This window comes from Chanos chanos, chromosome 4, assembly GCF_902362185.1.
Source record: "Chanos chanos chromosome 4, fChaCha1.1, whole genome shotgun sequence".
Taxonomy (NCBI): Eukaryota; Metazoa; Chordata; class Actinopteri; order Gonorynchiformes; family Chanidae; genus Chanos; species Chanos chanos.
This window is the reverse complement of record NC_044498.1, coordinates 39019116-39034881: the sequence shown is the minus strand read 5'-3', so window position 1 is coordinate 39034881 and position 15766 is coordinate 39019116. Positions and strand designations below refer to the sequence as shown.

Below are 15766 nucleotides of genomic sequence, written 5' to 3'. Positions count from 1 at the left end.
ATTGATATTTTAAAATGTTCTTGAGAAGTGATAGGCACCAGAATAATGTTACATCACACACATGCCGGAGACACCACTACAGCTGTCATATATATCAGAAACATTTGCATAAGTAACATTAATGATTGCATCACATTGATTAATTCATTCATTTCAACAATATTATACCTAATTAAGTGTACTTTAGTTTTTTACCTTTGTATGGGCACATTTATTTCAATGCCGTGAAGAGGACACAGTGTGTGGTAAAGTGTGAATTTATAGCATCTAGCAAAGCAATAAGATCTGTTTCCTCTAGGTCTGAGACCTGCCCAGAAAACTGGTACACAATTGTGCTAATTAGGTGCCCCGAATGTCCTGACAGTGCGCATTTGAATGTAGGGAGGGAACATGTTCGAAAAAAAAGATCGAAAGTACAGCTGTAGTAACGTACGGTCAACATTTAACCAACCTTTTAATTAAAAACCACAGGCCATCATTCATTTCTGACCTTTCAAGTAGGTTTATGAATATTAATTCTGCTCCAAAAGACTCAATGCCTTAGGCATACACTCATGACAAAAAGAGTGGAATTTGAAATGTATGAAGCTTGTAATCACCATGGAGCCACAACAAATGAGTGCATGTAACTCAGAGAATTGCTTTTTTTAGTGAAAGGTTATGCAGTAAAAGTGTCATGTTGCTAGTACATGCTGTGGGCCACCCGCCTGCTCTAGTCCTGCTATATGGGAAATTTCTGACACATTCTGGCACTTTCTGCTCCGAAAACATTTTTGCATCCTCTGAAAGGCTCACAGTTTTCAGTCTTTCTTTCATTTTTGAACAAGTATGAATTTTTGAACCTGCTTTCTCTCTCTCTCTCTCTCTCTCTCTCTTTATCTGCCTCATGCAATATACTTGAATTGTTGAATCAGAATGGGAGCATTGTCAGGCTGTACTTAGACTCTCGGCAAAGAGCTTCCCCACCAAGAAGGAAGAGATTGAGTGTCAAAGAAATGTGTCTGCTGCACTGGTGATACAAGTCTTCTTCAGAAACATATCAATGTTCTAGTTTAGGTTAACAGCAGACAAAATGATATTGACTTCTTCAAGGGCTATCAACACAAAAATGAGCATACTGTCAGTGATCTCTAACAGCCCTCTGCAACCGTATGAGCTACCACTGCCATCTCTGCATGTATCTGCTGTACATGTGGTGAGAGGCCAAGATAAGGTAAAAGAGGATTGTGTGTGTGTGTGTTTGTGTGTATGCGTGTGTGTGTGTGTGCGTGTGTGTGTGTATGTGTATGCATGTGTGTATGCGTATGTGTATGTGCATGTGCATGTGTATGTGTAAGCGTTGTTAACACCTCATTATCCTGATTACCATCACTTTGCTTGTGTTGGCTCTGATACCAACAGAAAAGGTCAGATTGCACTGACAGTTCTTATTAGGTTTTCAGTGAATCATTAGGAATTAGTGCGGAGAAGGTTAAACTGTGTTTCTGAGAAATGAGTGGGAGGCTGTAGTCAGTGTGGGCGATCGGGACAGGGTGTTCAGTTTAATAATCTTGTTAAAACGTAATAAAAAAAAAAAAAATAGAGCGTGGCTACTAAAGGAACATATATATTTTTTGCGAGTACTGTTCACAGATATCTCGCAAAGTGAAATGATAGAATCTTTTCAGTTCCTTTCAACAGCTGATGTTTGGTTGTGAGTGATATGGACGTGGTTTGTCCTCTCGCTGAACTTTCAGCATCAATAATTTTCATATCTTTTCACAAGCAGTGCGACTCATCCGTCACCGAATTGGAGACAGAGAGAAAAAAAACAAACAAACAAACAAACAAACAAACAAACAAACAAACACAAAACAAACAATCAAAACTGTATAGTCTTTTTTTTATTGTCCTGTATGAAAAAGGAAAGAAAAAAAATGCTATGCATCTCTAATTATCCAACTCTCTGGATAAATGTGCTTCCCTTCCAAAATAGTGACAGGCAAACAAGCACTGACAGAAGCTATTTTCCTCTCTTTTCTTCCTCAAGTCTTTTCCCTTTCTCCAAATGCCACCAATGTCATAGACATCCAGGGACAACATCATTACTGTTATCTCGGAGACACTTGCATCCTCCTTTATTAAGCCGGAGAAAAGCTTCTCCTCCCTTCTCTGACAAAAGAAGCTTTATTATAGGACCTGTCCCTGTTCTGCCTGCACCACCTCAGCCCGAAACCCTCGCCTGGGCCACTGCTTTCAGAAGAGATAAGAGGAATGGGAATTTATCCCAGAGGATGGGTCTGAGCAATGGGGTATTCCCCTGAGGTAGAATAAGGAGGAGAGAGAGAGTCGAGAGAACCACAGCCACACTGGTTTCGAGGCTGATGGCCAAACGTGTGGAATCTGCCAATTTGAGGAGGTGAGGAAGATTTTCTTCACCTCTGTCAATGAAAGTCTCAGTGCAATCTGAGTGCTGTTCGGAGAGCTGGGGGAGTATTGCATTCATTACTCTTTCTCTCTCTCTCTCTCTCTCTCTCTCTCTCTCTCTCTCTCTCGCTCTCTCTCTCTCTTTCTTTCTCTGCTGTATCAGTTCACTGTGATGTGTCCAGTCCACTCTGTCTTCTCTGCATATGGAGAGCATTCATGGCTAATATACAGCCCAGAACAAACCATATGGTGTTTGTACATACATCTAAAGGGAGTCAGCTATCTCTAGAGAACAGAAAAAAAATAGTAACAGGCCAAGTAAAATCGTTCTCAGGAAACAGCTCATACTCAAAGAAGAGTTGTTAGGTTGTCTGTCCCCGAGACTGATGCAGATAATGATGAAGTGGAAAGTCCAGCAGATGACACTGCAATGCCAAATAACAGAAGAGTCTGAAAAAAAAGAAAAAAGAAAAAAAAATCAGTGCTTCATGTAGAAGAGGAAAAAAGGAGCAAAACATGCTCAGGAGGCCAAAAAGAGAATGAACAATGAATAGAAAGCAGGCAGAGAGATAGAGGGGAGATACTGAGGTTTTCTTAAGTGTGTGTTAAAAACGTCACCTCTCTTCACAAAGACTACACCATGCATGGTTTTAAAGGAATTTTTCCAGTCAGTAATACTCAACAGACAACACAGAAGGAACATCTCATTGTGAAATATGTCTGTTAGGGATAACTGAGTCCCTATGAGATAATCATCTTTCAGTAAATAAGAAAAGTTATTTCACCCATGATAATAAGAAGTGTCAGCAGACAGAATCAACCATATATAATGTCTTTTGTCTGTTTCACCAACAGTAAAACACCAAATTTAAAGAGTGTGTAGAGAAGAAGGGTAAAGACTGGCAACCTAGGTCCAAAGTGGTTAGACATGTGACAGGCTGCATGAATAACAGTTCCTGTCAGAAGATTTCTGTACTATATATCCAATTACTGTCATCTCACCAAACATATATCAGTTTATGTTAGTACTGACAGTTTCTTCACGAAGGCCACCGCTGGCTCAACAGAGCTAAACAACGTGGCTATATACACCAGCGTTATTATTTCTATCCAAACCACCGACTGTTCAAATTATTATTTCTCAGGAAACCGAGAAACTGAAGATTCATTTATAGGCACATCAATGTTAATCTTCAGGTAAAACTTATTTTCTTACTCAGATATCTGGAAAATCACACAGAGAACTGTTCAGAACAATGAAAGATTTTCAGCAATCCACATAGTCCTATTAAATGAGTACAAATGGTAACGTGAATGTTTCTTTTGGCTGCCACACATATGGTTTAACACAGACACTCTAGAGACAGTTCACAGCTGAGGGGATGCGTGAAGGCCAAAGCTACCCCTGACTGCTCCTCTCCTCTACGAGTGGATGCCATAAGTGTTCTGTAATTCTCTCTATGCCCTCAACACCTCTTAACTCGATTAAGAGCGTGGCTCAGTAGTATGACAGAACAGGGAATAGTGAATGAAGTGGTGAGTGAGAGGTGAGAATCAGATCAGTATCTGGCAGGAAAAGCAAAGCGCATAGGGAGTGTGTTGCATCAGTCCTACAGCGGAGCCAAATGCCTGTACATCCCAGCTCAGTGGGGGAAGCGATATTAGAGCATGTCATGTTCTCTACCACATCCCTCCATAATAATGATAAGAGAATGCAGCATCTTGAGACAACATTCAAAGTAATGTATGTTATATATATATATATTTATTTTTGTTTGATTTGTCCATTTAGTGTTAAATGCACAGTTTTTTTTTTTTATTTGTAAGCGAGAGAGAGAGACAAAAAAAAGTGGAAAAGTGGAAGAAACATATAAATTTAGATATTTCTGCTCTTGCTCTCAAGCAGATGGGAGATTCACCTTCCCTCCCACATGCACAAACACACACACACACACACACGCGCGCGCGCGCACGTACACACGCAAACACAGAGAGGCTGTTTTTCCAGACAGCACACACTCAGTCCCATACACTGGGATAAATATACTTACTGCATGGACCCATGGCTCAAAACTTCATTTCATCGAGTGTAGCACCTGTTGACTCGTGACATTTTTAAATCAGGGGTGAGGCAGAGATCATTAAACTCTCTCTATCTCTGTCTGACTCTGATTTACTGTTTCAGCTATTACAAACATCACCCAAAAACTACAATATATAGCACATCACATATTTCAGTCAAAAAGTACGAGAACGATTTATCTTTACACAAATTCAACCATGTTGAAAGGAGTTGAATTCTTAAAAGAGTGCATTGCAAACGATATTTTCGTGATTCTGTGTTTACCTTTGATTTAAGATGTTTGTGTGGTTTAATTGAGAGGACGCGTCCATTTTATATCCCACACTGACGCTCTATAAACATACTCATGAAATATGGCTGTTGCCTGGAGGGAGGGTGCTGCAGAGGCTAGAGGTGGATGCAGGACTGGAATTGCTTCAGTGACTAGAAGTATCAGAAATATCAAGACTTTTACAGCCTTTTAAGCAGATAGTAGCAGTAATGATGGCTTCTGTGTGTGACAGAGCATATCTCTCCATAACTGCAGGAAGTGACCACTTGTTATCTGGCCAGACTTTAATAGACACGGAACGAACACACACACATACACACACACATAGACACATACACACACACACGCACGCACACGCACACGCACACGCACACGCACAAACACATACACACACACACACACACACACACACACACACACACACACACTGCTGAACTGACAGATCATCAGCTCTCTCTGCTTTTCTAAATCCTCATGGATCATGCTGACCAGCATGGCTCCTGTTTGGGGGCTGTAAGCTGCATCTCTGGGCAGCAGCCATGGCTTCCTCTCCTCTCTCCACCTGTCAGGTGCTCCTGGCGGTTTTCACAAAAACAAAGAGAGGAGGACAAGAAGGGGAGGGAGAGAGGGGGCACCGGCCAGCCTGCCGGATTCTGTCCCTGCCTCCGCGTGCCAAGCTATCTGGCTGTTCATTTCTCAGTTCCACTCTTCTTCCTCCCTGCCAAAACCACCAGCAGGTGTCTCTCTACAGAATGGCATTCTGTCAAAGCTGCCACAGAGGCTCCTCAGCTCCCCAGCTCCCCAGCCTCTCTTCACGGAGAGATGGCACACACACACACACACACGTGCACACACGCACGCACGCACACATACGCACGCTCTCACACACACACACACACACACACATACACAGCTTTTTAAGCCTGCCGACTCTTAAGCCAATGAGGCTAATAAACAAATGACCCCGTCATAAAAAAAAATATTCAGAGAATTTGATTGACTATGCCAAGTTGAAAATCATGAGCGCTACTTATTTATTCATTTATTTTTCTTTCTTTTTACAGGATGACGTTAAAATAAATAACGCAAACATAATGATGTTTATATAATTTTCATATAATGTTCATATCATTTTTATGTCAACTGTAAAACACTGCTTCTTGGTGATGCAGACATTACTTGTGAAATTGTTGTGCATGCTACAAATGAAAAGCTTTAATGAGGTTAACCTGCCCCTGGCCAAATGTGTGACTGTGGAAGAAAAGATCTGAAGATAAACAAGTGCAAACTTATTCTTCTTTTACACTCAAGTGTAAAATGATAAGCATACCACAACAGGGAAGAACTGAACCGTTTAAGGAAACCACATTTTGGTCCATTTAGTTACTATTAATATGACAGTAATACCGTAGATTAGGCTGTTGCCTACATGACTCATGAAGGTCAAGTGAACAGGACTGGCGGTGATTTCTCACACACACGAGGATGCGAGGTTTCAGAATCCCTGCCTTATCCTCTTTGTGTTTCAGAATAGCTCAATAACCAAAGAAGACTGAAATATAATTGATAGGAACGCCCTTGTAGCTGTCAGAGCTGTAAACCACAGGCAAAATGTGGGGTATTCCCTTTGGAGGCAGAGTCACCACAGAAAAAGATCGATCATTGCTTTAAATGTCTTACAAAAACAGCACAGCTTCAAAAGAATGCCGTGTAGTGAGTTTGTAACGCATTTTGCCAATGACATTCAATTCAATTACATTTCTCCTTTAAAATGATATACTGAACTATGATTAATGTCTTAAGTCGTATTTAATAGTTAGCTCTTCCTCTGTAAATCCTTTAGAATAATTCCTCTCTTTTTGCCATGTACCAGACAAACTGTTCATGTGTGTAATCAGTGACAATATATTTTATGCTGTTGCTCTCTCCTCTCACCTTCCCTGTGTTCACAATGTTGCTTCCTGTGAAATCTGTTACCAGGGCAACATCCACGGTGGCCAGCAGTTGCAGAGACTAACGATTGTCCACTTCAACAGGGACACGGGGGACTCTAAACAATAAGGGAGAACTGGAGAGATCTGTATTTGGCTTTATTTGTTTTCCAGTTTTGCATACATACTCTTTCCACACGCTACAACTGCCTTCCAGTTACAGTACTCAGGGGTTTTGTGATTAGTTCAGAAAGAGGAATCAGGTGAATTTGAACTTAAAAAGAAAATAGGAAAATAAAAATGTCTGTACACCTCTGTGGAGTGGATCAGGGAACATAGCAAAAAGAGGGAGGTGGGGGAAACACTTGTAAGACTCTTTCATGGACATTTGAACAAAGGCATCTTGTTCCACTTGATCATCTGTCTAGGGACATTTACACAGGCACCACCCTGTAAGTCTGTCACAGAACCTGAATGGAGCAGCAGGATTTCAGACTCAACAGTGCATGGTATAGCAATGGCATCTTAAATGAGTTAAGATAGCATGTACAGTGGGAGCTATATACTCTTTAAATAAAATACTGTGTCTTTACAGATGTTATGAGTAAAATAGACCTTACATTTGGAACAGATTTTTCTTAACGTGATTTTTTTTTTTTTTTAAACAAATAGTCATAAAAACTATGACTATGTGAAGTTACACACTGGCATTGTTGTGAAACCATTAAACATGCAAGACTAAACAAATCATGTGTAAGTAGACTGTTTGCATTTTAGAGATCCATCTTTAAAACTGCTATTAGTCATATGTAACTGAGAAAGAAAAAATGCAGTTATAGGCTTTGCTTAGAAATTAGGGCTTAATCCCTCTTAGTTAAATGGAATCACAGCATTGTACATTGGAGCATTCATAAGTTATACATATCGTGCCCTTAAAAGGGTCCCTGTCATTTCCAATTACACCCATATTTGCATCATAATGAATATTTAGTAAAGACTGAATGCTTTAGGTGAGGCCTCATCAAGCTGCAGATGAACACATCACTCTGGGGAGAGAGGGCTGTCGCTTTAATTGAAGAAGATTTTGCATATTCTAGCATGTGCCACAACAGCCAATCAGAGTGCTGATCTGTGCCTATTGGCTGAGCACTGGAGGATGCCTAGCTTCCGTCGGTAGGGGGTTACTCTCTCTCCGCTCCACTCGCCCATTCAACCCCCATAGTCAGCAAAACGCACGTCAGAGAGCAGGACCACGACTGGTGCATCTTGCGGAGTTGTCAGAAGCTGCGTGTGCATGTGTGTGAGTGCGTGTGTGTGTAAGTGAGTGAGCAGGAGCTAGGGCAGACAGCTTGTGGACTACTGCAGCAGCACTAAATCTGGAACTGTCACGGAAACCAGAGAGCAAGAGAAGGGAGAGAGACACGTAGAGAGAGACAGAGAGAGAGAGACAGAGAGAGACAGAGAGAGAGAGAGAAAAAGAGAAAGAGAAAAAAGAGAGAGAGAGGAATTAAAGTGAGTAAACATCTGTTTGACATCAAAGACTCACAGTCATTATGGGGACCCAAAGATTCTGTCTGTCAGCGGATCAGACCTAGACAAGAAGAAAAGTCTGCCTCTGAACTGACTATTCCTTAAGGTGAAGAGGAGGAGAACAAGACATAAGGAAGGAAAAAGGAGACTAAAAGACCTGTCAGTTTGTTCTTAAAAGGTGAAGAACTGGAGCAGATATTTTGACCGCTGAGCTCTCGGCTGTTAACCGTCCTCTTTCTCCCCTGCGAGTCAGTCAGTCATTCACTCACTCACTCGCCCTCCAGTCTCTGCTGCTCCTTCTTCTTCTTCTTGAATGTCTTCTCTGCATGTGCTTTCACTGCTCAGCAGGTGAACACACTCATGGTGGATGTCAAGGGAAGGAACATGAAATGTCTGACGTTCTTCTTAATGCTTCCAGAGTCAGTGAAGAGCCGTTCCAGTAAAGGCTCCAAAAAGGGGAGTCCCAGCAGCTCCTCGAAACTACCCCCAGTCTGCTATGAGATAATCACTCTGAAGACCAAAAAAAAGAAGAAGATGGCTGCAGAGATTTTTCCCACCAAGAAGCCGGCACCGGTCACCACGGTCCAACAGTATCAAAAGCAGAACCTGAATAATAACAACACTATCCAGAGCTGTAACTGGCAGGGACTGTACTCCACTATCCGGGAGAGGTAGGTTGACCCTAAGACCTTGACTTAACCGCATCATAGACCAGAAAAACTGAGAGGAATTCCAGTTAGAGGTACATCTTACTTAAAAGTTTGAACTGAAATGCAAGCACTTACAATAAATACCCATATTTAACAGTTCGGCTATATCTATATCTATAAAAATTGACCTCGACTCTCATATACAATCTTGTGTAATCTTTTTTTTTTTCTTCAGCTTATAGGTACAGTGCCCCCACAAACGTCCCATGTAATTTGAATAAACACCGTAATATGAATTTGTGGAAATTAGGATTAGGATGTTTATATTCACACTGAACACCCCTTGTCTCCCTCTTTTTTATGCCAGAATGTTTATGTCTCTCAGCGAGATGGTCTTTCCAACAGTCTGAGGGTTGTAGTTCAGTTGTGTTTATAATTCTTTTCTTTAACTGTTCTGTGAATCTTTGGGTCTCCCTCACACCAGGGCTCACTGTCTTTTAGAGTAGACAGAAGGAGTAAGTGTGGCTTGATATGCACAGCACCGCTCTGAGTAGAGGGGAAATATTTACCCTGAGGTCAGAGGAAAGCCCCATGCTGGCCAAAGCAAATGTGTACTCTCAGACCTGGCTTTGTTGTCCCTCTAGAACATCGTGGCTTGTTTACCTATCCTTCCTGTGCGGTGCTCTGTTTAATATTACATGAGGAGAGTTTCATTGTGAACTGCGTTTGTCAAAATCTGGGTGTTTTCCATTGATTTTCTGTCCAGATTTAAATGCGTATTTAAACATTTAGACATTTAGTGTGTAAATTGAGTAACTAAGCTGAGTGTTGACATTAATGAACCACTTTAAAATTCTCTGACCTGAAATTTTACTTTAAATATGTTGGAAACAGAAATATGCAAACAGCCTCCAGAAGAAACAGCAAGTTCAAATAAGCTTTTTATCAAAAACTGAAATATTGAAAACATTTAAAAATGTCAGTCTGATAGATTTTAATATTTTACTATAAACTCAAGTATAAATGGATCTCTGTGATGTTATTTCTGTAATGTTTTTTTCATATTTCCCTGCATGTCCCTCTTTCTTCAATCTGTTACCCCCCCTCCCAACATATATAAACACACACACAGACACACACACAGACACACAGACACACACACACACACACACACACACACATGATTTATTTTCTTTTCCTCCCTTGCAGAAATGCTGTGATGTTTAACAATGAGCTGATGGCTGACGTTCACTTTGTGGTGGGCCAGCCTGGAGGAACCGAACGCCTTCCGGGGCATAAGGTGGGCAATGGCTCCTCATCCTGTCAATCAATGCAGCTCTACAAAGAGCTTTGACCAAAATAAGCACACATACACCCAGAGATGTTGTTGACATCCAAAGAGAAAAGATCTAGTTCACGTCTGCTGGTAATGAATATCAAGCCCTTTGTGTCACATTCCTACTTCCAGGCCATGTGTCTTTCACAGACACTTCTCAATAATTTATTTAAATGAGGCTGAAGGAAGGAGACAGAAGAGGAGAGACGAGGGTGTTATTCCTTTCTTCCCGAGCCTTTTCACTCAGAATTTGCTCATATCCGTTAAACGAATTCATTTCCCCTTTTTCATTAACCTTTCAGTCATTACTCTTACATTTTAGTGCGATAACCAGATGTGCATTATCATTTGCAAAGAGCTTAAAACTGTACCAAGAGGGATCATAAATCACAATACTGACAAAATTCCTACTTTCAGCATGGAACCAGTCAAGATTCAGATAATATGTGAAATAGGGATATTCTGGCTGCGGTTATCACAGGTACTTTATATTACTAATGCTTACACTCTTAAAATAGTGAACCTTCCCTGATCAGCCATCAGACATTTTTTGGTGTTAATTTGCATATTGTTTTCGTATGTTTTCCTTTCTCAACATGGACATTATCTTGCAGAAATGATTGTTTTATAGCTGTTAAATCTACCCATTCAAACTTTGTATTTTTTTTGGGGGGGGGAGTTGGGAGGGTATACCACATGACCATATGATCATTTCAATACATATTGCATTGTAAAATAAACATTGCTTGTTGAAGGGGTTGTTTTTAATGCATCTTCACGTTTGACCTTGAGCTACTTTTCTGGTTATCACACAGATCCTCAGCTGGAGAATTACATTCACTGAGTTTGTCTTCTGCCCTAGCCTTATTGTGTTGAGCAGCTGTTCACATGAATTATTACCATTTCTTCATAATATTTTCATGGGAGTATGCTATTATTTTTCTTCACTGCACTGTCAGCTGCACTCTAGATAATACCACTTGTTTTATTTTTTACTTTTAATTAATGTCTCAAGACATATTCAACACTAAAAGTGCCAAAGAACCGAGCCAAACTCATCTTTTCATCTGTTTTGAGAGCCCTAAATGCATTTATACGATTAGCTGATATTCAAGCAGTTTGCTCATTTATAGAGGCAATTTACGGAGGGGTATTGTCGGCTGCATCTCTTTTGTAAAGGCTACAGCCAAAATGCCAATAGCGTATAGAAATGCATTACAGAGGAGATTTTATGATATCCATTTGGCTGGAGTTCAGTTATGCATTATTGGCGCTGTTTATGAGGGATGTGTTTCTGCTTTGACGAAAGACACTGATGAGAGGTAAATTTATTAAGCACTTACGTAGTGCCCATCTCATACTTGTATGGTGTATTATCTCTTCCCCTAAATGCATATGAAAGAACGTATTGTCATATATACTGAATGAGGGATACAAGTGCTTCTCATTTTCCCTTGTTTTTGCATGCTGTACTTTGCTGAATATTTCATTTATTTTTTGGCAAGACGACGGGGTAGTACAACAGACGGAGACAGTCTGGAAAATTCCATATTCAAAGCTAAGGTGATCAAATATCATCCATCTCATGGATTCCTGCCTGAAATCTATATTTAACAAATGTGAGATTAGAATCACTAAGTTCAAGAGGAACGCTGTCTGACTAAATTTTTGTTTCAAGGATCTGTCTCTCTGAGAGAATACGTACTCGAACACATGAGCACAAAATCTCAAAACTGATATGGAAATGTGCATGACTGTGAGAAAAGAAATTGAATGGTTTCATTAAGTTAGAGATACATTTATATAATGCATCTGTGCGGTCGTGTTGACTCCTGATTTCATCATTAACTGAGCTGCTTCATTAGCATTGGGAAGGAGAACTTTTCTCCAGTGCTGTGTGCATTCTCATTATGAAATATTCTTTCACTCTGGAGTGAAAGCCAAATGCCATCCGTAAGAACCCCACTCATGCGTCTCATAACCTCAGGGGAAAATTACAGCCGTAATTAAGCGTTACTGTTTGTAGGCGAATTTTTGTGTGCTCCACCAAATTTTGTACTTAAATGTCTTTAGGGTAAATGGATAGAGCAGGGAATTACAGAGGAGAGAAATTATTAATGTGATACTATGTGAGAGGAGAAACTGCAAAACGGAAATTCAAATGTGAAATGAAATCTGAAGACCTTACTTTGTGTCCCTGGTTTTGATAGGTGAAGTTTGTATTGATTAAATGCATCCATCTGTGCTAGTTTTTTTCTTTGTCTCTTGCCACCTGGACCAGTCTCTTGGGTGAGTCTATTGGAGTTATTGAGGACAGATCCCCATGCTGTATCTTTATGAGTATGGAGAGGATGAATGACTTCACAAAGAGGCCATGGCAGCTGTCAGAGAGAACGGGAAATGCACACTGAAAAAAGAGAGCGAGACAGACGGAGGAAAGGAGGGAGGGAGGGAGAGAAGAAGATAAAGGGAGGAAAGGAGGGAGAGCCTCTGAGAAAAGTCAGCAAAAACACAAGCAAAAAGAGCATCAATTATCTTTTCGTTATGCCAAAAATGGATGGGTTTTTTTGACACCCAGCCCCATGCATGGGTGGTTGACAAGATGAGTCAAGCAGTAACTGATTTATGACAATGTTCTTTTTCAACTGTGTACATCAAAAGAGCCACAAAAAGTTCTCTCTCTCTCTCTCTCTCTCTCTCTCTCTCTCTCTCTCTCGGCATGTATATCTTGCCCATAGTACGTCCTGGCTGTGGGAAGCTCAGTGTTCCATGCAATGTTTTACGGAGAACTGGCAGAGGACAAGGATGAAATCCGAATTCCCGACGTGGAGCCTTCAGCTTTCCTGGCCATGCTGAAGTAAGGCTATGTCTCTGCTGTCTCTTATTCCTGTGTTAGATATCCACACGTCTTCATTTTTAAAACACTACTGCCAAGCCTGTGTAGAGAACTGCATTTCCAATGGCGTGTAAAATCAGAACAATCATTCTGGGTACATAAGATATCCTGAGTTGGACCTCTTCCAGAGGGTTAATAGACTACTTAGAAACATCAAGTGTAATTTTTTTACAGCCTGTGGTTTATGGCTATTAAACACTCTGTGGCTTTTGGAAGAATTTCATGTCATTTGAGATTGGGATCAACGAAGCAGAATGGCTTATTTGAATCAATTTGTGAGGGCAATTCAATCCAAATTCTTTGATACAATCCTGATGGACAGGACAGAAGTACTCTGTTTAATTAATTCCAGTTTTGATTACATTCAACTGACTCATGTAAATATATTTCCATTTATCGATATACAGATTCAAAATCTAAACTGTCCAGGATGTTCAAGAGGTCAGTTTACTAAATCAATAAACCTTACCGAGGGATGTCAGCAGTAATATTAGTTGTTACTATAGCTGCACAACATTGAATATAGAATCCTCATGGAATCTGGGCTTGTATCTCTGCCTCAGTACTCAACCCTGCATCAGAAGTGTTTGATAGATCACAGCCAAAACTCCCAGCTAGAGTTCTTCTCCCTATCTTTCCCAGGAGATATGTTATGCTCTCGCAACCCCCCCCCCCCCCCCATGTCTCCCTTTACCCACTTCATGAATATAAGCTCTGCTTTTCTTCAGATTCCTATGCTGCAACGTGTGTGAGTAACTGTGTAGGTGGAATATCTTACTGCATCGAGTTCTCTGTTTCTCCACACGGTACAGCTCCTCGGCTTATTTACACATCTCCAGTGTGTTAGTGTGACTGGAGGACAAAGAGAACGAGGGATAATATTAGATGATCCTCAACTTCACCCACTTCCCTAACACGTCCAAAGCCAGCAGTCTGCTATATTCTGTCTTTATTCCATCTGTATCATGTCTTTTGTGCTGCGCCTACGCTCTGCATCACTATTTTATCAACTCAAGTGTTCTCCCAAGGACAAAATCCTGAAGGTTATTTGAAGACACCAATTGTCCAAAAAACTTTAATTTCTGTACAGCATTCAAATACAATGCAGTATGTGTAGTTTTATTTCAGAACACTTATTTTATACCTTTCTGAGAAGGGAGCCTGATATCCAGTGAATGGATAATAATGTTTTTTTAAAAATATAGTCTAAAAACTTATAAGCGTACACAGATCATATTGGTTTGCTGTAAGGTACACATACCAAAATCAAAAATCAAATGGATTTTGCCTCACACCTTTGGTATTCCTACTCACATTCTGTTGTGCTTTATTTCTATAATACAAAGTACATTTCTATAAAATATTCATATGACAACAGTAAATTAAAATGATATTTATTTCACATTGTCATGCTTTTCAGGTACATATACTGTGATGAGATCGATTTGAGTGCTGACACTGTACTGGCGACCTTGTATGCTGCAAAAAAGTACATCGTGCCCCACCTGGCAAGAGCATGTGTCAATTTTTTGGAAACAAGTCTGAGTGCCAAGAATGCATGTGTGCTGCTCTCTCAGAGCTGCCTGTTCGAGGAGCCTGACCTTACACAGCGTTGCTGGGAGGTTATTGATGCCCAGGCCGAGCTGGCCCTAAAATCAGAGGGCTTCTGCGACATCGATACCCAGACGCTGGAGAGCATCTTACGTAGGGAGACGCTCAATGCCAAAGAGATTGTGGTCTTTGAGGCGGCGCTGAACTGGGCAGAGGCTGAGTGTCAACGTCAAGAACTCACCATGAGCATTGATAACAAACGAAAAGTCCTGGGCAAAGCCATCTACCTGATCCGTATTCCCACCATGGCGTTGGATGACTTTGCAAACAGTGCAGCCCAATCTGGCGTGCTCACACTTAGTGAAACCAATGATATTTTCCTGTGGTACACAGCAGCGAAGAAGCCAGAGCTACAGTTTGTAAGTAAACCACGCAAAGGCCTAACACCACAGAAATGTCATCGTTTCCAGTCCTGTGCCTACCGCAGCAACCAGTGGCGCTATCGGGGCCGATGTGACAGCATTCAGTTCGCGGTGGATAAACGCGTGTTCATTGCTGGCTTTGGCCTCTATGGTTCCAGCTGTGGCTCAGCTGAATACAGTGCTAAAATCGAGCTCAAGCGGCAGGGCGTTGTTTTAGGTCAGAACATGAGCAAGTATTTCTCCGATGGGTCCAGCAACACATTTCCTGTGTGGTTTGAGTATCCCGTTCAGATTGAACCAGACACATTCTACACAGCCAGTGTGGTGCTGGATGGGAATGAGTTGAGCTACTTTGGACAGGAGGGCATGACAGAGGTGCAGTGTGGGAAGGTGACGTTCCAGTTCCAGTGTTCCTCAGACAGTACCAATGGCACTGGGGTGCAGGGGGGACAGATTCCAGAGCTTATCTTCTATGCATGATGCCCCATCCGGAGGAGAACAAGACAGCCCATCTCAGATCACATCTATGCCCCCTCCACCACTGTTGATGTTTTCCACTGTTCTTTGTTGTTTCATTACCACATATAAAAGTTCTGAAAGTTCAGGTATTATACACATATCGCTTTGAGAAGTCATTCAATTTTTGGATCTTTGTCAATTCAGGAATGGATTAACAGTGTTTCTGCCACA

General features: G+C 41.1%; 1 protein-coding gene across 1 annotated transcript; it reads left to right on the top strand.

Moving 5' to 3' along the window:
• The first annotated feature begins 8581 nt into the window (after positions 1-8581).
• On the top strand, positions 8582-15556 carry btbd3b (BTB (POZ) domain containing 3b). The gene is made up of 4 exons (XM_030772029.1): positions 8582-8892; positions 10081-10171; positions 12946-13064; positions 14524-15556. Exons 1-4 carry the CDS (start codon positions 8582-8584, stop codon positions 15554-15556), a joined length of 1554 nt encoding a protein of 517 aa, XP_030627889.1.
• Positions 15557-15766: the final 210 nt, after the last annotated feature.

Excerpts from the sequence above, each read along its gene's own strand:
- btbd3b (XM_030772029.1), top strand. The coding sequence starts at position 8,582 with ATGGTGGATGTCAAGGGAAGGAACATGAAATGTCTGACGTTCTTCTTA. Across the intron at positions 8,893-10,080 it reads TACTCCACTATCCGGGAGAG|AAATGCTGTGATGTTTAACA; the intron begins GTAGGTTGACCC and ends CCTCCCTTGCAG. Across the intron at positions 13,065-14,523 it reads GCTTTCCTGGCCATGCTGAA|GTACATATACTGTGATGAGA; the intron begins GTAAGGCTATGT and ends CATGCTTTTCAG.